This window comes from Hoplias malabaricus, chromosome Y, assembly GCF_029633855.1.
Source record: "Hoplias malabaricus isolate fHopMal1 chromosome Y, fHopMal1.hap1, whole genome shotgun sequence".
NCBI classification, from domain to species: domain Eukaryota; kingdom Metazoa; phylum Chordata; class Actinopteri; order Characiformes; family Erythrinidae; genus Hoplias; species Hoplias malabaricus.
The window spans coordinates 79557949-79580994 of record NC_089820.1 but is presented as its reverse complement, the minus strand read 5'-3'; the positions used below and the strand labels follow the sequence as shown (position 1 = coordinate 79580994).

At 40.8% G+C, this 23046-nt stretch overlaps 1 protein-coding gene across 2 annotated transcripts; it reads right to left on the bottom strand.

The window, feature by feature from the left end:
* Nucleotides 1-4301: 4301 nt before the first annotated feature.
* On the bottom strand, nt 4302-22890 carry LOC136678657 (SH2 domain-containing adapter protein F-like). 2 transcript variants are annotated; one of them, XM_066656744.1, is made up of 7 exons: nt 22762-22890; nt 20982-21318; nt 17628-17781; nt 15498-15707; nt 11235-11415; nt 10955-11074; nt 4302-6835 (listed from the first exon to the last, which is right to left on the bottom strand). In XM_066656744.1, exons 2-7 carry the CDS (start codon nt 21312-21314, stop codon nt 6649-6651), a joined length of 1185 nt encoding a protein of 394 aa, XP_066512841.1. In that variant the 5' UTR covers nt 21315-21318; nt 22762-22890; the 3' UTR covers nt 4302-6648. The 2 variants fall into 2 exon arrangements, with proteins under 2 accessions (XP_066512841.1, XP_066512842.1); XM_066656745.1 differs by having other exon boundaries at nt 20982-21346; nt 22762-22836.
* Between the last annotated feature and the right edge of the window lie 156 nt (nt 22891-23046).

The following is a 23046-nucleotide window of genomic DNA, read 5'->3' as shown; positions in this document are numbered from 1 at the left end:
AGTGTTTTTTTTTTACTTGCATACTTTGTGAATCACCAGATTTGTACTGTGCAAAATAGACCACCGTCATTACATTTCCTGTCAAGAAATACAAGGTACTTGTACAGAAAAGTACACAGACGACTCGACGTATATTTAATGCTGCAACAAAAATAAACTAAAGGAAGTAGATATGGAGTTTTGATTTTTTTTATTTACTCTTCTTTAAAGCTTTCAGTCTTTATCTTATATTTTGGTGGTATACCTTTTATTGTTGTTAAGGGCATTATTTTCTATATATCTTTGTTAAAAGCTGTACTATGAAATTCTGTCAATATTTTAGGAATTGGCCTTTGGTGGAAATATGTTACTGAACAAAACATTTTGTAACATGGGTTGTGCTGCATTGCAGGAGTGTATATGATGATGAGCTCCCGCCCCTCTCTACTTATGTGTGCTTTTAGGTCCTTTACACCTTTATTTGCTATACATGGAAAAACATGGGAATTCTTTTTTAATTCATCCGAGAATTTTCATTTACGTTTCGGCATAGCTGCTCGAGACGAGGGTAGGTACATGAGCTTTGCCTGACGTAAACAAGAACTACTGACGTGCAGACTGACCAATTAAATGTTTACAGAGAAGGTTATCGACCAATAACGGTAGCTCTACAGTCAGACCGTCCAATCAGAAGATTTTAGGCTACTTCACCACGCCCTCTTCTCACGCAAGCGAACCAATCGGAGTAGGGGAGGGCGGGACTAGTTTGTGAAGGAAACTTCTCGAAGTTCTATGTAAGCTCTAGAAAAACAAAATCCCGGACGTCTGTGAAATTCCGCCATTGAAATTTTTTTAAGTCTAAAAAAGAGGACATGTCCGGGTAAAAGAGGACATCCGGTCACTCTTATTTATATATATATATATATATATATATATATATCTTTTACCCGCACACACACGTCCACAGTATGATTCTTGGTTCTTTTCACCTAATTTTCCAAACAGCCTTCTTTTCCTCATTGTCTCATTGTAACCATGTAACACAGCCAGGCTTCCTGTCCTGGAAGCAAAAGGTGAGAGTTTGTTTCAAGAATCTAGCCTAATTGTTAACATTCCTGGTTAAAATAAAGTGCAGCTGAAACTAAGAACAATTTAAGATGGCATGGAGCCACATACTTGTAGTACTGGTATAACTATTAGTAGTAAATGAGACTGTGATGTTGTCTTCTTTCTCTGTGCTGCATTCAGACATAAATCCCACTGAAACCTCATTCAAATACTCATGCAAGCCATTACAGGCATGTTTACTGGAGCTGTCAGTGGAGAGATCAAACATGAAACTGGGCCAGCTTGTCTTCCCTGTTTGTAAGCCATGCTCTCTTGTCTGGGCACAGAAACCACTGCACCCGGATACTGTGGCAGATGGAGTACAGGGCTGAGCCTCCATAACGATATTACAGGCCAAAGGGCCAATGTGGGAGAGTGAAAACAAGCTCAGGGGAAGGTTAGTCAAAGGCAGCAGCTCATTGGTGATGGCACTGATATAGCATGCCATAACCAAACCAGATGCTCAGGGCAACATATCACTGTCTCTGTTCAGGGGCCACACTACCCAATTTTCTTATAATTTTCACACACAGGCCCAAACCTCACCACTTGACGTATGGCATTTCCTGCTTTCACTGGATCCTGCTCCTGGAGTGAACAGTCATTAGAGTCCCAAATATTTGTAGATATGACTTATACAATTAAAGCTATTCATAGCCACTCTTTGATCCCATGACAGCTCCTACTCTTCCGGGAAGCCTATATTAAATGTTTGAATAATGATTTATCCCAAATTATTGGATGGGGCTCCATCACACCAGAGAATGCAGTTCCACTGCTCCAGAACCCAGCACTTGGCATTGAGCATGCTGCTCCACGGCATCCCATTCTATTGATTACTTTTTCTAATATTATAAAAGCTGAATCTTCACAATTGAATGCTTGTAGGAACAACAGGACCAACTTTCATTCATTCATTCATTATCTGTAACCGCTTATCCAATTCAGGGTCGCAGTGGGTCCAGAGCCTACCTGGAATCATTGGGCACAAGGCGGGGAATACACCCTGGAGGGGGCGCCAGTCCTTCACAGGGCAACACAACACACACACATTCACTCACACCTACGGACACTTTGGAGTCACCAATCCTCCTACCAACTTGTGTTTTTGGACTGTGGGAGGAAACCGGAGCACCCGGAGGAAACCCACGCGGACACATGGAGAACACACCAACTCCTCACAGACAGTCACCCGGAGCGGGAATCGAACCCACAACCTACAGGTCCCTGGAGTTGTGTGACTGCAGGACCAACTTAATACAGCTAAAAAGACTAATTCAAACAGGTGTGTGGATACCTCTGGACAGTTCATGGCTGCTCAGATCACTTATTGACCCATATTTACTGTATAAATACAAAGTAAACTACATGTAAGATATTGTTTACCTGCTCTTCTAAAACATGTAGCACTCCATGAGATGAGAAGATTGATAGATACGGTGGGGGTGTGGAAACCTGTTGAGACGCTGCTGTTGCTGTGGCAACTGCAGCCACTCCCGTGGTTATTTTGGAATTTTCTGTGACCCGTCACTGATGAAATGTTCCAGCACTTTCTGCTTCAGCGCTCTCTACACCTCACACCTGCTCTTACGCGGCATGCTGCCAAAACATGCATACACACACACACACACCTACACGCCCATGCTTCAGCATCCATCTGAACCAGCCAGTGTTGCAGAGGTCCATGAAAGCCCACTTAATGTTTAGCTTTTAGATGGATTTACCATCTACTTTGTCTCAGTCTACATCTTCAGTCTCAACAGAAGTGTGGAGGAGAATACATTACGGCTGACAAAGTCCTCGTCACATGCAGGATTGTACAATGGAAGGATGCGCAGTGCATCAACAATTTATATGAGCACTCAGTGCAACGTTTGCCAGATGTTACCTCGGGGCAGCCTGTTTGGAAGAGAGGAGAGAAAGCAGACATTTTTTTAATACAAATCCACAGACCACTACAACTTTGTGGACCACTTTAGTGAAAGGAAGGATATAGTACATCACGGCAAACCCTTTACTGTACATATGAACATCACTAGTGGATGTCATACACCCCTCAGTTTATAAAGTCAATGTAAGGTAATGAAGCTACATATGCTGCCCGTTTTTGATCATGGTTGTGATGTCACAACTACAGATACAAAAAACTGGTGGTAGTAAAGTTTTTGAAAACCTTTTAGAAACTAAGCACTGTTTACACCTTCTGCAATGAGTTCGTCTATTATTTGTTAGTGCTGCACAGTGGGGCTACATGTGGTATCACAGCCAGAGATCCATGGTCCTGTAATCCAGGGTTCAAACGTCATCCTTCATCACTGTCTTTGAGGACTATGGTGTTTTCTCTCGTGTCTGCGTGGTTTTCCTCCGAATGTTCCAGTTTAGTTGCACAATCCAAAGGGATCCACGGGTATGAGTGTGGGATGCGACGGCACCCGGTGTTCCTGACTTTAACTCAATGATTCCCACTGTAATGCTTTTCGGAATGGAACATGTGGACGACCTATGCATAAATCAACAAGCAGCAAACTGACAAAAGCAACATCAAAGTGGAAAGTTATAAGTCTCCTTAAAGCAAGATATAACAAGATGTTCCGCTTACTGGTCCACTTCGTCTTCATGTTCTAATTTAACGTTCATGATTATTTTAAAGGTTCGTGAGTCCAGTTATGTACCCGTTTGTTTCCGGCGGCACATTCCGCCAAAAGCGGTTTAACTTGGCAATTCACTTTGAGGTTACAGAGTGTGTCGTTACTGCAGACAGCCTTTAGCAAAGTTAGCTGAATATGGGCTGTATTCAGCACATAGACGTAGTCTGTTTAATAATTCAGAGAGACTTCCTTGCAGCAGGCCATTAACTGTCAGATTAGACAATATGCAAATGGGCACCAGCAAGAAGGTTTTTCAATACTTGTTTCACTCTGATACACACACCCCCACTAGCTCCCATATACCAACACTGCTCTATAGGCTTTGTGACATGCGGGAGTCGTGACCTATTTTTCTAGGCGTATTGTTTGAAGGCCTGAAGGAACTGACTTTGATTCTCCTTTATGCTGAGAGAGCGAGAGAGTGAGAGAGAGATGTATTTGTCCCATGTGTTTTATGCTTCACTTCATCTGTGAGCACATTTATTCTCTAAGCCCTGGGTCACATTTAGCCTGGCATTTATCCATATTATGTAGAATACAAGAATGATACACAACGCAGGTTTTATTTTTATTTTATACAAAAAGAGCAACTTCTAGTTAAAATAAAAACAAAATGTTTAAAATAAACAAAACAATACAGTACAGAAATTAGTCATAATCAACCACTACAGTGTAGTTCTCTATAATTACACTCTGTGACAGAGTAAGCTGGGTCTTGCAATACTTAGAAAGTGTGCTACAGTTTTACTTTGCTTGTGAGAACTGCTGTTAAAAATCCTTTCCAATGATTCAATCTGACAAAGCAAGCGTCTCTTTTAACCATAGGTCCCCTAGGTCAAACATATCAGGAGTTTACAGAAACAGAGGTAAAAGAAGCTGAACAAAAGCCTCCCTCTTTGATAAAAAATCTTTACAGAGAGAGTGAGATAAAACCCTGCATACCTCTGCTTTACTTCACTGAAGTCCAGAGATGCCAACCAAAATATTGGGAGCATCTAGGCCTGGGAACAATCGTTGTTTTCTATAAAAACATGTGGAAAATGACCATCAGTTTAACTCATCTGTGGGGTGTGTCCTGCTATGGTTTATAGATATTTGAAATAATAATTTAACAAAAAGGCTCTGCAAAAAAGACTTTCCTGTTAATAAACTTGTTCTGGTGATTCCAGGGAGTTTAAAACCTAATCTAAACTCAAATCTCCTACCAAAACAAAACCTAAGAAAATTTCACCTAAGAAACATAGGACATGTATCATAGTTATGTCTGCCCTCAGTCGGGATATACAGTATTTGTATATTTATTTTTTCCCCCATCCCCAATTCACCCAGTGTCTATATTGCTTCTATTTACAAAATATTCAACTAAAGTACACCACACAATCACACACACAGAGAAATGTAAAACTGTGCACAAGAGTTCAGTAGTTTTGAACAAAGCAGTGATTGCCTTTTCTTAAGCTGTAAATGGTGACTGGACCCCAGGCATTGCCGCGTTCAACTCCAGTGAAGTGCAGCCCTTCAAAAAGCTTCCTATCTGCTCCCACAGAGAATTGAAGCTGCTGGGGCAGAGAGGAGACGAGCGGCCAAGTGGAAAGAGCGTGGCTTTGGAGAGGTGAGGGCTTTCTCTTCCTGTTTTCACCTCTCTTTTGCTAGACTTAAGTCTGAGTCACTGGCTCCAGCACAAAGGACACTGCTTTGGCTGGTCAGCAGCTCAAGAGGCAGAAATTCTGTGCATTCTATTGCCACTGCTCAATTTCCTTAAGATGTTCCAGTCTATATTTCAACTCCCACTTCTGCGTGTTTAGGGACACACCAAAAATCAGCCACTGAGGACTGTTGGTATATTTTTCAGTTCTAAGCTGAGATGGAAAGACAATTATTTTTTTTTTTAAGATTTACCTCTTCAGGGAAAATGGCAGCCGTGTGGAACATGTTTTTTTTAAGTAACAGTTAATTTCTTTTAGCTACTAAACTATTAACTTGTGTTTATCTATTTTTTCAGTTTTGGTCTTTGAGGTTGGCATGAATTTTGGTTTGGGCCCAGGTTTTTCATTCTGATACATTACTTAGATAAGAATCCTAAAGTCTATATCTAAAAAACACCTCAAATAAAAAGTCTATAGCTTCCCTTCAATTGAAATGCACATTACCATTGGTTACAACTGCTGCCAACCTCCAAGATGATGCTGACTGACAGCAAGAAAAAACAGTCACGTTATTAAGCAACTGGCTTTTAACCAAACATTTCTGTAAAAACAATTTCTTTCTAATTATGGACGTGTCTCGTCATACTTTGGAAAGTCTACTTTTCCACTAAAGCAGAAGCCCTGTTGGTACAGTACATAGAAATACAGCTAGAGGATAAGTACAGCTACAATGTCAAGTTAGTGAAGGCATTTCCCATGTATTCCAGCATAGAATGAAGGGTCCATACTTCATGAACTATAGTGCGTTTTCTTGTAGCGTAAAGCCCCTCTCGATGCTAGCCAACCCATTAACGGAACATTAATTGCAAGTGAAAGCAACACATCATAGAAATTTGTGCAAGTCGTGTAGTGTCAAATGTGTTTAAAGCATGTGGCATCATGTAGCTTCAAAAACAGCCTACCTTTAGCTCCCACATTCATATTTGCTTAAATTCCAAACTACACAGCAATGGCTCTCTAAAGCACCATTCGATACTGATTCAAACTAAATACTGAAAGATCAGCTGTGGCTATTAATTAACATAAACCCACACTTTGATCAAGTACAAAGCACTACTGCAAGTTGATCCAAATCAGGCCCTGAGTGTGCATGTTTACATATGTGTGTGTGTGTGTGTAAGCAAGCAGGAGTCCAGGCCTGTGAGTGCATTTGTGTGTGTGTGTGTGTGTGTGTGTGTGTGTATGCATCTATAGGCCAGTGTATGTCCTCAGAGTGTCTGGACCACAACAGGAAAGAGCAGGGAGAGGTGTTCTGCTCCACGGATGGGCAGCTTGTGGGTTGTGTAGTAGTGGATGACTTCTGGAATTGTGTCGAAGGGAGGACTGTTCTCACCGAGGATGTACTTTCTGTCACGCGACAGAGAAAACTTCATGTGCATGAAGCCATGGCAGCTCCTGCAAAGAGCGAAAGAAAGATTAGAAACAAACTCGCTAAAATATTCATCCATTTTCAAAAGGCTTGTTTGTAAGCGTATGCACACCGTGGCTCGTCTAGGCAGAATTAAAAGGCATAAAATTAAAGGAAAGACCCACTAAATAAATGAATTAATTAATCCCAGAGAGGCAGAAAGAGAGGGACAACATATCCGCCAATAATAAAGACATTACATACTGCCTCAAGTCTCCTGAAAAGAATAATATTGTTTAATTCAATCCAATTAAACACTGTCATTATGAGCATACGCTCTGTGCAGTTGTGAGCAACCAATTTAATTTTGATGTTCAGGCTGAGAGACTAAATAAGTGAAAATATAAAACCAATGCACAGCTATATGCTCATATGGAGAAAGAAAGAAAACAAGGAACTGAATGTTACTGATATTGTTTCTAGTCTCTGAACACTGCCTCTACTGAGCTAGACAGTCTTTGTGTAAACACACAGAGGAACAGCTGTGTAGGATTAGTCATTTTATATTGTGCTAGCGGCATGGACAGACAGAGAGAGAGAGAGAGAGAGAGAGAGAGAGAGAGAGTGTGAGTGAGAGAGAGTGAGTGAGAGAGAGTGATGGTGCAGAACATGGGGGAGGAATTGGAGAAAACAAGGTCAAATAGAGGAAAAAGAGGGGGAGGGAAAAAAGGCAATGGATAGATGGATCCAAAATTGAGGATTTGATCTACTTAAGCTCTAAGCCTATGGATCAGCATGGGCAATAAGGCATAACCAATAAAACCACTAATCCATGGGTATTATTAATATGCCATTATTCTACTCGCATCAGAGTGTGAAAAAGCATTTGGATTACTATAATTTCATGTAATTCAAGCAGCAATCAACAAAACCACCACATTCAGCTGAGATTAGAGCACGCAGTGAGATACTTCTAACAAGGTTTGGTGTAGTGTTTAGACAAGCAAGTCAAAAGACAGTGGTAAAGGGGGACTGCTAATACCTATACAAGACTTGCCAGACCACCAAAAAGCATCAATTTAATATGTAAAATGAGACCTACTGTTCCCACGTTTTTGCAAAAAACCACAAAGAAAGCTGAACAAATAAAGCTAATAAGCCACTGTTGTAGCTTTTTAAAGGGCAACTGCACCCAATAGATTTGGCTACGTCTACCCCCAACTTTAAAAACTGCTCTGAAGCAGAAGGAACCATTGCAAGCGCCTTTAATAAAAGGCGGTTTTGTGCTGCGTTGTAAATCTTGCTTCCAAAATGAAAGAGAAAGGCCACACAAGTAGGACACCAATCAAGCATGTTTGAATGCGGTTATAAAAGGAGCAAACGGACACACAGCATGTGACAAACATTGTGCGTCATCTGGGATGGGAAAACAGCTCAGAAAATTTACATAGTGTGTCTTTCTACTTCGTTATGGAGCTCCATCAGCCGTACGTACAGCAACGTTAACCACAACGTTAGCAAAGTACACACCTCGGCGAAAGCAAACATGCTCCCCTCAGACACACTGGGCAGGACTACTGACAAGTGAAAAGACCAGTTTAATTGAAGTCTGTCCTAAATTCCAAAACACTTAAGACTGATAATGCATTTTAAGAACACGATGAGAGTGATATTTTGTATAACACCAGACAACACCTTTCAAATTCCATACACTAATTGAATTCATTCATTCATTATCTGTAACCCTTATCCAGTTCAGGGTCGCGGTGGGTCCAGAGCCTACCTGGAATCATTGGGCGCAAGGCGGGAATACACCCTGGAGGGGGCGCCTGTCCTTCACAGGGTGACACACACTCGCACATTCATTCACACCTACGGACACTTAAGTCGCCAATCCACACCAACGTGTGTCTTTGGACCGTGGGAGGAAACCGGAGCACCCGGAGGAAACCCACGGAGACACAGGGAGAACACACCACATTCCTCACAGACAGTCATCCGGAGGAAACCCACACAGACACAGGGAGAACACACCACACTCCTCACAGACAGTCACCCGGAGGAAACCCACACAGACACAGGGAGAACACACCACATTCCTCACAGACAGTCATCCAGAGGAAACCCACACAGACACAAGGAGAACACACCACACTCCTCACAGACAGTCACCCGGAGGAAACCCACGCAGACACAGGGAGAACACACCACACTCCTCACAGACAGTCACCCGGAGTGGGAAACAAACCCACAACCTCCAGGTCCCTGGAGCTGTGTTACTGCGACACTACCTACACTAATTGAAATTAATGCTTAAATTTGTCTGTTAACACTGTCCGAATTACATGCCTTGAAACAGTGTTTCTCACCCTGTTCCTGGAGGCAACGTGCCCTGCACATTTTAGTGCTTCCCCACGTTACTCCCACTGTAACTCTTTCAGATGAATCAATAGGATGAATCAGGTGTGTTGGGAGAAGCAAAAGCAATAAATGTGTAAGGCTGGGTGCCTCCAGGACCAGGGTTGAGAAACACTGCCTTAAATCATCACATACACTTAGCGCAAACTAATTTATGACATGCTGATATTTTACATAACCCAAAAAACTAAATTACAGTTTACATGACAAAATAAACTGATCTCAACCTTGACACACTTAGCTGCCATTATAATAAAAATGATGTTCATCTAATGAACCATCTCTGCTATGTAGCCAAGGGGGTGTATTTCTGGAGCGTCCATCATGGCTGACAAGTGAATACACTGGAAAATGCTTCACTGGCTACACACACAGAATATACCACATGTATGTATGATGGATATGCCCTTACATGTCTCATGCTGAAACCTAACCAGATTTTTCAGCTTCTACATTGTCCACAATACTAGTAACAATGGTCACACTGAAAAAGCTAAAGCACCTGAATAGTAAAGGACACAAGAACAGCTCCACCAATCCACAAACCTCAGAAGTATGGGCAAGAGAAAACAAGAATGAAGTGTGTTCAACGTTTGAGAAGAGGTTACAGCATTCACTTGAAAGACATTTTATACTTTTCTGCCACTGGCCTGAAAGAAAATGATGTTTAACATGCTACTGGAATACGCTAGTGCTAGCCTTATAAAAATGTAAATGAATATGCCACAGGCTGAATGGAATATGCAGAGTATTCAGCCTGAGTGGATAACATTTAGATATAAAACTAGAATAAAATAGTAGCTGTTAGACTCTAGTCCAGTCCAGGACTCTAACGGTTTCTAATCTCTAAAGGATTCTAATGGTTTAACTGATGAAGCTTGATTCCGGTGTTTTTCTACTGAAAAGTAAGTTATCGTCCTATTATTCTAAGTAAATACATGAGAAATTAAAAGTTTTCCCAACACCCAAGACCTAGTGAGCTGTCCACACTATAGTTTGCATGCTCCCAATACGTAGGCTCTCCCAATTCTTAGACACCTTAAATATACTGCCTATTGAGATGCATATGCCAACAAACATACCAACAGTGCACAATAAAGAAAAGAAAAAACTTTCTGAAAAGGCTCCAGATGCCAGTTTTTCCTGACTGTCTGAGCAAGCTTAACTGGAGATTTGGATGAGAGACCGTGATTAACATGCATCATCAGCAGGGGGCAGAGACAATAAGTGTGTGAGAGAGAGAGAAAGAGAGAAAGAGAGAGAGAGAGAGAGAGAGAGAGAGAGAAAGTGAGAGAAAGAGAGAGAGAGAAAGAGAGAAAGAGAGAGAGAGAAAGAGAGAGAGAGAAAGAGAGAGAGAAAGAGAGAGAGAGAGAGAGAGAGAGAAAGAGAGAGAGAGAGGGAAAGAGAGAGAAAGAGAGAGAAAGAAAGAGAAAGAGAGATAACTTTAATATTACACACGTTGTAGGTTATTAAACTACTCAAGGTGTGAGAGAACACATTATTGCATTTGCAGAGAGAAAGTAGCTGACAGCTCAAGTACGTAACCGTAGCACTTTATAGTACTGCATTAGTAGTCGTTAGATGTTATTACAATCCAGAGAAGCAAGCGCCAGTATCAGGGTGAATGTCTATGACTTGCCAATGACATTATTAGGTTCTTTATTAAACAATTCCATCAAAGTTTAAGACTAAAGGAAATACAACCAAGCAACTAAACAAAGTGTTATATCAGAAGCACACTGTGGTACCTGAGGGATAGAGAAAAGTCGTTTCTGCTGGTCTGACTGTTCCTCACCAAATAACTACATTCTTTACACAGAGTCAGCAGGGCCTCTGCTTCGGAGCGCGTCAGGGCACCGTGGTACCACCTAACAGACAGATAAAGAAAGGGTTAACCAAGACCCTCTGATTATTAATAACAGAAAATACAATTATTTACTAAAAATGGTTGTACTTAAACCACTCATTAACTGTACTAAAATCACTGTGATACATGGCCTTGTTGCTTATTATCTTATTATGACATACACTTGTTGTTCCAGGGGTAGGGTAGGGTCCACTCTCTCTCCCAGAACGGTGTTTGGGTCAGTGGGCTTCCGTAGGCTGGTGGGCTTGCTGGAAGGAGGGCTGGTCCTAGGGGGTCCTGCTCTCCTCTGCTGCTCTACATGAGGCAACGTGGACCGGTCCCAGTCACCACCTTCAAACTGAACTAAAGCACACACAGACATTAACCAGGTCAGAATAAATCAGAGCTGTCCAGACATGAAATGGACAAATCCATGTAGCACAAAAGGTTGGCCAAGCTGAACAAACCAATAAAGCATGACGGATTCTGCTTCTCGACAGGGTGAAATCGTTTTGAATCCACACTTAATTCCAATTAATGAGAGCTGCAATTGTGACTAATATGGTTTGTGAACTGCATCATATTTATTTTTAATCGGGCGATTGCAAAGCCTCAGTCATCTTTGTTACACTTCATCTGGCTGACTGGATCAACAGGGGGGCATTCCTCTATATGGAGTGACAGCAGGCTATCAGCTAAATCCTATCTGCCTCTTCCCCCTCATCGACCACCCCCCCATCCCCCACCTCTCTCCCTAGCACACATACTGTTTTTCTTCCTATGCTACTACCCTTCTGGCATTTTCTAGTTTTTGGGCTTTTATATCTCTCCAACTGAAACATTCTCTCACTTTCTTTCTGGAGGCATGTCTTCCTGTTTTAACAAAAGGTCCTATATCTACTCTCTCGAGTCTTTAACTCAATGGCTGTATCTCCAAGACTGAACTGAGTATCTCTGCTCTAAGCCATCTTTGGGCAGTTCTCTTCTATCTCTCTCTGTGACTCACTGCCCTGCTGGACTGTCACACGCATTTAGCACTCTCTGTCTGACAGGCACACCATGGCTCTAAGGAGGAGTGTGCATGTCAGCTTTGGAGGACCATGTGTCGGGTCTTGATGGGCCTGATTAGAAGTCCTCTTCAAATTACGAGAATAGTTTATGTATATGTAAACACACAGTTTGAGATGAAGTGGCCAACCAGATCCAGATTGGTCGATCTTGTTTTAAGCCTTGCCTTGCTTTTAGGGCACAGACCATAACAATCTGAATTCTATGTTTGGAAATCACATTTGTTTGTAATAATTTGTAAATCATTAGTTTCAACCCACAGCATTTACACCACAGTCAAACTTACATCTGTGTCCATTCAGCTTACAGCAGTTTAGCAATGCCTATTTACAGTAATATTATAAAGACATCCAAGCCAGACTGATATTTGAATGAGGCAATTAGGTGTAAAGGCTCTCTACAGTTACAGTTGCCTGTTAGCAATAGATGAGAATTGATTCTAAGATGCATTTGAACAATTTCTTGAAAGATTCTGAACCTACACAAAATAATATGAAAAGAAGCAGCCTGTGGGAAAGTTGCTCCAGCTGTAATGCTGTGCCTGAGTGAAGTAATGTGTGTTAAGAGTCATGTCAGGGCTGGTGATGAAACTGCATGCTTTCCTCTGTATTAGGCGTTTGTTAATACATGGTGCGTGAGCATGTTCAAACACACCACTCAGTTGAGACGTACTGGACACAGGGAACAGGTATCTCACAACATGACTTGATTATGCAGTTTGACAGCTTGCTCTTTCACTTTTACACGACTTTATTCACTATATGGAAGCCAGAGAGAATCTGGGGAAAAGATGAAAAATGAAACATGAGATAAGCCGTAAGAAATGTCTTCTTTGCTTTTATTAAGTTACGCAGCACAACTGGGAAATGTAGTTGGAGTATGTTACACATGCTCTTAGTGCCATGCGAGAAACAATAATACACTTGAAGCTTTGTGAGAAGCAGCCATGTAGAAAGTATCTTGCACAGAACACTGTACTACATACGGCCAGAAAAAAGACCACGCTCATAGTCACACAACACAAGCTGTGGACGCTGCTGTGAGTTTTATTTAAACCCACTCATCTCCACACTGCAGCACAGCAATGGAGTTTGACCCTTTTTTGTTTGAAAAATCACTGCTTTATTGGACGTAAATCTGAGGAGAATGAGAAGGACAAGCATGCCTTTGGAGAAGATCCCCCAAATACAGTGGATTATGGTATTATGGGACCCTGGGATGTATGTTAATAAAGCATAGCATTGTAATGCAAAAACTGTACATGTAGGAAACTGTTTCAAGCACTTTATCAGGAATTCTGTTATCAGGAATAATGTTTCAAAATGTAATTTATATATATATATATACACATACACACACTGTCCACTGGTTTGGTTTTTGCTTTTAAACATTTTCGTCCCCTACAAATCTCTATATGGGTCTCATTCTTTCTTACTGCAATGCTCTCCCAGTCACCTCCAATTATTTCTCTTCTCTTCCCTTTCGATTCCACATCTCTCCTGCCTCCCTCTGAAAGCTCATCTCGTCTCACACATTTCCCACCAGGGACCATCTCAGATACCATCTAAGAGAGAGCAGAAAAGTGCAGCACAGCCAGACCACTTCTCCCCAACAGCAAAGAATCTGTCCTGGTTGCTCTGTTTGAAAAAGACACGATTCCAGCACAGTTCAGATTCGATGTCCAAGCTGAGCAAACACGTAAATATGGGCCGCACGGCCTGTAAAATAAGCTTCAGTCAGCAGTCGGGTCAAATTTCTTGCATTATACAGCCAAATATGGTCAGATTCTGGTTTCAGTGACAAATTCACTTTGCATAGCTAGCCAACAAAGCTATTACTAACAATTACAACAACTAAACTACATTTTAGGAACACTGCTGGAAATGGAATCTAAAGCATATTTAGACTTGGCTACTTCCTGTATGTTGGGTTGATCCGATTGCTATCTAATCAAGAAAAAGGCCAGTGTAAATGCAACCACGACGCAATGGAGAGAGAGTGAAATTCAATCGCTCCGAAACTTCAGGAGGTGGTTTGAATTGCAGTGGAGATTCAGCTGAGCAAAGGGTAAATGGATCTGTTCCTCCAAGCCACAAAATCTTTACTCTTCCCATAGAGAACTACTTTGTTAGTGAAAATTATTAATGGACAGAGTAAAAGAGAGGGGGAAAAGTTTACAAAAAAACAGTTCATTGTCGTACAACTGTAGTATAAACTGTAGTAATAATACATTTCTCTTTAATTTATTAAAAAGCACAACTGCACAGAAAAACAAGAGTTTCCAGAAAAACATTGGATTTACATTCAACAAGAAGAAGCTGAGATGACAAATTTGCATGTCCATCTGCCTCAAATGTGTGTATTTATGTGACCAAGCGGAAATGGAATTTAATATGCGTCTTATCTGCACTTTATCTGGATGTGAGACATATGAAATATATAAACAGACTTTAATTACTGTTAAAGACGCACAGTGATGTCATAATCATATTGCTATCAGCAGATAATTGACTAAAAAAACGTGACATCACAAAGATGTTTAGATTCGATTGATGATGATGTGTACTGATTTGAAAATGATATTTATTTTACAAGTAAATGCATTCCGAAATTAATATGAAATCATACTGGAACATTTTATTGTACTGTATATTCAGACATAGAGAGTTATACTTTGGCTTTCAGTATTGAGCCAAGGTCCTCATATTGGTGTATTTCTAGCCTTTCTATTGATTTTAACCACCGCGTTTGTGTGTGTACCCTTTCAGTACGTGAGCAGCATTTCACACAGACTTGTCTGAAACCATTTCTCTATCTGGATGATTAAGAGCTACATCCAATAAACAGGTCAGGGCTGAAAAATCTTCAGCTGGCACGGCAATAACTTCCTTTATTACATCGACTGATTTAAAGTTAACAACGAGCCTTGTATTATTTCACTACTATTTTAAACTGCACCCATAGTGGAAAAACATGATTTTGTAAGCTTGTAAAATCTCCACAGATAAGCATATGAAATGGGACACTGGGGCAGGGTCAAAGGTCAGCATGCTGAAAGCAAGCACAGGCCACAAGAGTATAAACCCCTCCAAAAATTAAAATACGTTCGGGTTGTGTGAAAACGCTAATGTTTTCATAACTCAATCAGATCAACTCCTCCCAGAAAAAGTCAAATCTATTGCTGCATCAAAGGGGGAAAATGATCTATTAATATCCTAAATTCAGAATGTTGGGTAAAGTGTCCACAAACGTATAGCCATGTAGTGTTTTGCACAACAATGCTCCAAACCCTCTAATGCCTACATCAGGTTAAAAATAAGCATGGCTTCGTCTTGAACCTTGGCCAATTCGAATGCACCAACTTTAAAAAATCTCACCAGCAAAAGCTTTGGAGATGTTTTCCTTCTTCCACTCCCAGGGCTGGTCATACTCATCTGCAGGCCTCTCGTCATCCTGGGGTAGACGGCTATCCTTCTCATCATCTGAGGGTCCAGCTCGGCGGCGACTCCGCTCCTCGTACGGACTGTCGTACAGTTGCGGACTTCCTCTAGATCCAGTGCGGCCTAATTCTGAACCGTGCTGCAGCCCTGGAGAGAAACAGAAACAGCCCACAGTATTTTAGATTGGGAACTGTTGTTATCTCATTGAATGAATGAAAACAGGCAGTATGCATTTGCAACAACAGCACTAGAATTAGAAGATAATTATGTGCTTTATTATGTTGTTTAAAAAATTCCATTGCAGTCTAGAATAAGCAAAGCACCATTTAAAATCATTTTTGTTTACACTTAATACACACCCTTCTCAGAGAAATGGACCATTGAGATGTGGCACTATGCAAACAAAAACAGACCCGTAAAATTTCTCCTTCTCCTCTCAAACTGCTTACAGAAATTTCAAAACAACTCTGCACTGTTAAAAAGCTGACTGCTTAACCACACTTTTACCAAACTCTGATACAAAATTACTAGATTTTTTTCTTCATAATAATAACAACAACAACACATTTTATTTATACAATGCTTTTCAAGAACCCATGTCACAAGTTTATTGTTCCTTAAAGGCTAAGCACCAGTGATATGAAAGTGTCAAACAAATAAATACAGTGGAATTTGAGTTCCTAACTTGTGTTTATTGAGAGTCAGAAAACATGTTATTTCTTACTAATTCAAGGAATAAGGTTTAAAAGGCCGTTGGTCCCCCCCCCCCCCCCCCACCAACGGTGTTGGGAAACTCTAATAGGCGTCTTGCCTGTGACGTAGATGGTGGACAACAACTCTAGAAGCTGCACTTAATTTAACGCAAAGTGATGAAAAGGTGTGTTGTTTTTGGCTGCAATCATTCAATGTACAGTGGGACATCTGTGAACAAATGGCCCAAAGATCCCAAAATATCCAGAAAATGGACTAAATTTGTCAACTTTAAACGGGCACTTTGGAAAGGACCATCCGCTCACTCTGTTATCTGTAGCTCATTTCACTGGTGCTTTTCCAACAATATGGGCATGTAAGGACACCAACGAAAGGTGTTCAAGAGCCTCTGTAACATGGAGGTAAACAGGGTAAGGACACTCACGTCGCCTGTTTTAGTTGGTGTTAGTTAACGTTAGCTTGACTCGCTAAACTCGGTGTCTCAGATTATACTCGGCTACGTAGCTGCATTACGGAGGTTTATAGTGTCGGATGAATTAGAGTTCGACTTCGATCACATTTACAAGAATAACGGTACCTCTACATTTGAGTTTAGCTTATTGCTAGGCTATTGTCATGAATAATGTTGGTTATTTAGCTAGATACTGTCATAACAGTCAGTCATAACGGTGTTTTACCGCGGCGTTGTTCAGCTGTTGTCCACCAGTGACGTCACGGTCGGGTTCAACAATTTCCGTAGCGAGCTGATATTTTCATTTTAATTCATACTTTAATACTGAAATATTCATGGAGGTCCATTAAGTGGTGCAGGCAGTGTGGAGAAGGACTGAAATTCTAAACAGGGATTTATAATTTACAATGTATAATTTAAAAATGTAAGTACATATATAAACAAATAAATCATATGTTTGATATAAGATAAGCACTTCCCATTATGAAGAGGAAAAAATTAATTATGAAATAAAATAAAAACAGTAGATTCAGATGAAGCACTTCAATAAGATATAGTATATTATAGTATATTAGTGGATTTAAAAATAGTGACAAATAGCTCCAACACCTATTAACACACTGGCCATTTGTCTGAAATTGAGTGAACTCAGCAAGAGCGCAAATAGCTTGGCACTAATGCGGCAAAAAGCTCTTAATGTACAAATTAGAACCTCTGTATAGGCTTACTTTACCATTGAAATACCCTACACATGTCTTCCTAGACCTCTACAGAGACCCTCCTGCGAGAGCGAATGCTCTTCCCAGTAATGCATCCCTGTTCTTTAAATGGCTCTGCTAATGTAGCCCTTTATGTGCTCCATACATCCACGTGGGTCTCCAAGGCCGCTTTGGAAAGCACCTCACCAGTAATGACTCTCTGAGCTTCAAAGGGCTCCATGTAGCTGCTGCTGTTCTCTACAGAGCTGTGATCCCAGCTGGGCCGAACTCTCGGGTCTGGACGAGCGTCAAATGGGTCAGAATAATCCGTGTCCCCCACTGCTGGAGCAGAAGGAACCACCTGGTGTGGGAACAGATAGAGAAAGAAAGAGAGTAAGATTAAGTACTGTCTGAGAACAAAAGATGGATGGACAGAAGAGGAACCTGCAGGGGGAAGATTAAGCACTACTTAAGGGTAAAAAAAAAAACCTTAGTGCTTATTACTAGCTTAAAAACAAAAACAATGACAGAGCAGGGGACTTTGTGCATAACAATGGTTTCCCACAATCTTCCCTTCACCCCAAATGGAGCCCATTAGCAAAGACATGCTTGGTATCCCTAGCTTGCTTCTTTAGTTTTGCACTGCGGCTAAAAAAGCTAATGTAGCTAACTAGCAAAGCAAGAATTTGTTCAAAATACCACAAGGATCAAACATTATTGTCTCTCTTTTTCTCCACACTGAATCAGAACATATTTCTCCACTTGTAGATGTTTTGCTCCGTTTAACCTTGTCCAAGTCCAGTGTTATGATTGGAGAGATTCAGAAGAGGACGTGGGATAATTCCTACGTGCCTGCCATCTACATAAGACAGCACAAAGTCAGAATGACTAATTTTAGTCCATGTTCTTAGACTGTAGGTGATCATCTAGATGCGCACTTTGCACAATGGTAAACTAGTGGCTAAAAACTGCCCCTGTATTTTAGCTACATCAGATTAATAGCACCATTACAAATCTAAAGAACCAAATATCATACATAAATCATATCCAAGTAGATAGACTCCATTTTGTTTGTGGAAAGTAGTGTGAACTTGATTTGACAAAACAGTCTTTAAGTACAGCTCATAAACTGAGAGCTAAGTGGAAAAGAATGAGTGTCTCAGGGAAAAGAGCTGTTTAATGTTGATGTGCTGAGTCTTGCCTGAGGAAGGCCATTGGGGCTTTAGTAGCTCTTTGCGTGTCTGAGTCTGGGTCTGCCCTCAGTGTCCACAGCAATCTGCTATAATGTGGGCGATGTTGCGTGTAGGTCGAGTGAGTTCAGGGCCAGTTTTAACCCACTTTTCAAGTAAAGTGATGTGTTTGTTTGCTTTTCCCCAGCTGCTGCTGCTGCTTCTTGGCGAGCTCCGCGTCCATCCTAGCAATCACGTCTCCTTAAGCACGCGTGCCTGAGCTCTGATGTCCGAGTCAGCTGGACAGTGGAAGAGTGAAGGTCAGTGCACATCCGACCTCACAGTGGCCACTACTCAGCATCCATCAGCTTTGCAAACTGACAAAGGGTAATCAGTGTAGCCCTATGAATAGAGCGCTGACAGAGCAAGAATGCCTTCAAACAAGGAAGCTAAGTTTGGTAAATATTATTTTACAGTGCTCAGACCTTTCCAACTCATTGTTTACCATAAATTATATTTTGGGTGGCTCTAGCTTGAGCAATCAGGTCATCTTCATGTGGCAGTCATCATAATGTTAGCTGCTTGTGAACGTTCAGACCCTGAGGTTGAAGAGGCGGTATTAATATTCTTTAACCTAATGGTGGCTGCTTAAGCATGAGAGAGAAAAATGTGTGTCTAACATCAGTGCAGCTCCAGCACTGGATATAGTACAGGGACAGAGATTATGCTCAGCTCCTGGGTTAATGAATACAAACCTCCCTCTCTGGCTCTGCTCCCTTCAATATTTCATTTCCTCCAAAAGGATAATTACTAAGTAATGCACTGCTGCCATTGTGCCATGCTTTCACAACAAAGCATGACTATGTAATCTTTTAAAAGAGAGAGAAATCATATTTAATGGGGCTGGATATACTCAGAAGGACACATTCGATTTACACCCAAAGTCAAAACACATAAGAGAAATTGAAACAAACTAAACTGTCATACTGCGCATGATCTAATCCATTTTTTAAAAACATATTCAGAAAAGACAGAGCATATAATCTTGTCATGTCATTCAAAACGTGTCTTCCTTCTAAGGCACTGGCCCGATGCATTTGCTTTTAAAGGCGTTTGCGAATATATTTTTGGCATAAATTCATCACAGCATATTTTTGGTATTACTAATTTCAAACACTTTTGTTTTTAGAGATGTACACTTATAAAGGAATCATACTGGTGTTAGCAAATAGCTGTTTGGACATGTGTAGGTTACAGTTAGGTCCAAGATCTAACACATCTCAGAAAGGAAATGATTTGTTTGAGGTGGCAATATCATGCCTTTTCATCTCCAGTCTCTTATTTTATTATAAAAACCCACACTGTTATTTTGGCACAAGTATCCATAAGCATTTTTGGATGCCAAAAGTATCTACATTGCTTCATGCTGCTGTGAGACAAGCTATCAAAATATTACTTCATATTATTCATAGGCAAGCAGCTCAGACAGAAAAACAAAAACTCCTGTCAGACAGCAGACTTTAGCCTCAAAGCCAGCACAGAGACTCTATTACCTCGCTCAATGACTGTGTATGTTCACAAAAAAAGGTACTAGTTCTCATCATGTTCTCACACAGAGGTATCCTTATGTACGTGCTGCAAACAACTACAGACCACCAAAATATGGCTCAGAAAATTCACTTCCAAGTGAATTCTAGTTCAGCTTCCCTGCTAATGGGACTACTGGTTTTCAGAACTGACTGCAACATAGCGACAGATTTGAACATCAGAACGGTCTCTAATGTTGGATTGCCTTCAGATGAGCTCCGTCTATACAATCTGCCTGTGGAACATCTGACTCGACAGGTGCTCATATCATTCCTACAGCATGAGAAGCTGCTAATAACGACAGACAAGCATCATGTTTCATTTTCTAAGTTTAACAGGTAGGGTCAGGCTGATTGGTCAAAATGAAGTTCACACATAATTAAACCTATCATTAAATAGTGGAGATTAAATATGGTTTATTTAAATCACTTTGATTGTAGCAAGTAGCTAGACAGTTTTATTTTACACAGAGTACAAGGGGTAGAATAATATAGCTGTCGAGATTTTATGTTCTGTCATGTAGGTCGTAGGGCATGTAAGTGATTAGAGCTGGTTTATTGGCACCATAGAAGTTGTTTTTGGCACTAAACAGAGTGCAAAGTGAAAAGTTAATAAGCCAGAACATAATGTGTTTCATAATGTGTTTCAAGCTTAATGGTTTTCCTTCATTATTAAGGTAACACATACTGAACAAAGTCTGCGATTCACTACTAAACTATTCAAAGCAAATGTATTCCTCAAAACTAATAATAATTTGTATAGTTAAGTATTTGCTAAGTGAAAATTATGTTAAACAAAGACTTACAGGGGCTTGGGGTTCCTCAAAAGACACAATGCTCAATGGGACCTTGCAGCGCCCAAATTCTTGAGATTCCACTTTTATCAGTCTGTGTTTAGGAGACACAATCTTGACCTCCACGCCATTGGGCAAAACAGTCCCAAAAGCAGGGAATGGATCAACGGTTCCCTGACCGTTTTGTGCTCGGTTCTCTGAGGGTTCGTATGGATCCTCAAAGTCCAGGTCTTTCTGGGCACGGTAGGCGCGAAGTATCTCACTCTCTGTGTAGTCGGGCTTGGGTGGCTGCGGAGGTCCTTTCCTGCTGCCAAAACTGAGGTAATCTTTCAACCACTTTGCCATGGGTCTGCACGGGGAGAAACAGGCATAACATTCTGGCAAAAAAAACATATTATTTACTGAATTACCCTGATCCCCAAATGTAGCTGATCAGTCATGGCATGTCCAAAGACTGAAGCCTGCTTCATTAGATTTGTGGTACAGCTGCAAGGCTTAACGCAGCAAACAAGTAGAAGCGTATACCCCACTAGAGTTTGAAACCACATAAATTCATGTGTGTGAGATTACTTAACAACAGTATTCTCAAGCAAAAATGGCCAGGCAATATTTTTCTATGAAAATATTTACCTTTAAATTGTTATAATTGAAGCTCTAAATTCTAGCACAAGTACAAATATACACCTACAACGTGATATCATGCAATCTGTGTTAAAGTTGCCTATCTCTGGGTAGAGTAGCTACAGGAAAAGTTAAGATTAAAACACAGCACCACCACAGAGAATGTATTATTCAGGTGGTTGATCGTTCGTGGCACTGCAGTGACACTGACTTTTTTTTAAACTGGTACAGGTGGATCAGGCACATCCGTGTTGTTGGAGTTTCTAACCCCTTAAATTGAGGTGGTTTAAAAAACATAAGACATTAAAAACTTTCACAGTATCCTCACATGGACTTGAACCAATAAGGGCAACGCCTCCATAAAGAGACCTGCCCAAACCATTCACATTCCTTCATTTATGACTGTTCCACAGTTTTTTTTCCAAGTTTTTCCTGCAGCGCGGCTATATTTTTCCAACATTAGCTTATATTATATTAAAAATAAACTCAAAAGACATTCATGACCCAACAGAAAGTTTCCTCGTATCCAGTAGTATTAATATTGCTAGCCAACAAGGCTAACTGGAGAACTTGCCATTTGTAACCTCTTAACCGTATACTTCGCATCAGTAATTACAAAAAAAGATGTACTGATTTATTTCCCTTCAGAAAACAACTTCAATGACTTTTAATTCATATTATCGTGCTAGGACTGTTGTTTTAACGTTACTTTTTGGCCAACAGCGAGGCTTAAGTTGGTTTCTTATTGGAATTTTCCATTCCACCTTAAATACAGCAGCGCCTCCATTCTGGCAATAGCGTTTTTCCTCGGGCGCCAGTGTAAGCGCAGCTCTGTTTAAGGTGGAACCGAAAATTCCATAAAAAAGAAGCCAACTTCAGCTTCCATAGCTAGCAACAAGCTAGCCATTTAGGCATTTCTTGTCCGAAAAATGCAAAAATAAAAGAGGAAAAGCGACAGTGTTTAAATAGGCAAGATAACTACAGATCTGTGAACGTATATTTCTTTTAAAAAAAACCTTTAAACAGTCGATAACGAACATCACTCTGCTGACAGCCCCCTATTCTCTTATTGTGGCAAACCTCCATCATTCCAAAAAAGAGTATTATATGTACCCCACCAATTACACTGTCTACGAATATACTAAGTGATTTAATTTGTTAATCCACTCACCTTTCAGTGACTTGCCGAGGAAAAGCTACAAATGAGACACTTGTGAATGAAGTCTGGAGCCCATCTCTCCGGAGCAGCGCGCCTTTGGCTGTCTAAACCCAATGTGGAATAAGAGATGGAAGCCAGCTGGTTAAAACCCAATCTGCACAGAGTTGGAGGAAAGAAAGCCCACAGGCTACTTCTTCTCCCATCTCCTTTGTTCTGCCTGGAAATGTCATGCTGCAGAATACGTCGCCCTAATTTAGTCCATCTTTAGTTTCTGATATTCTAGAGTTACTAAGGCAA

Excerpts from the sequence above, each read along its gene's own strand:
- LOC136678657 (XM_066656744.1), bottom strand. The coding sequence starts at position 21,314 with ATGGCAAAGTGGTTGAAAGATTACCTCAGTTTTGGCAGCAGGAAAGGA. Across the intron at positions 17,782-20,981 it reads TTGAGGAACCCCAAGCCCCT|GTGGTTCCTTCTGCTCCAGC; the intron begins GTAAGTCTTTGT and ends TTCCCACACCAG. Across the intron at positions 11,075-11,234 it reads CTACCCCTGGAACAACAAGT|GTGGTACCACGGTGCCCTGA; the intron begins GTATGTCATAAT and ends TCTGTCTGTTAG.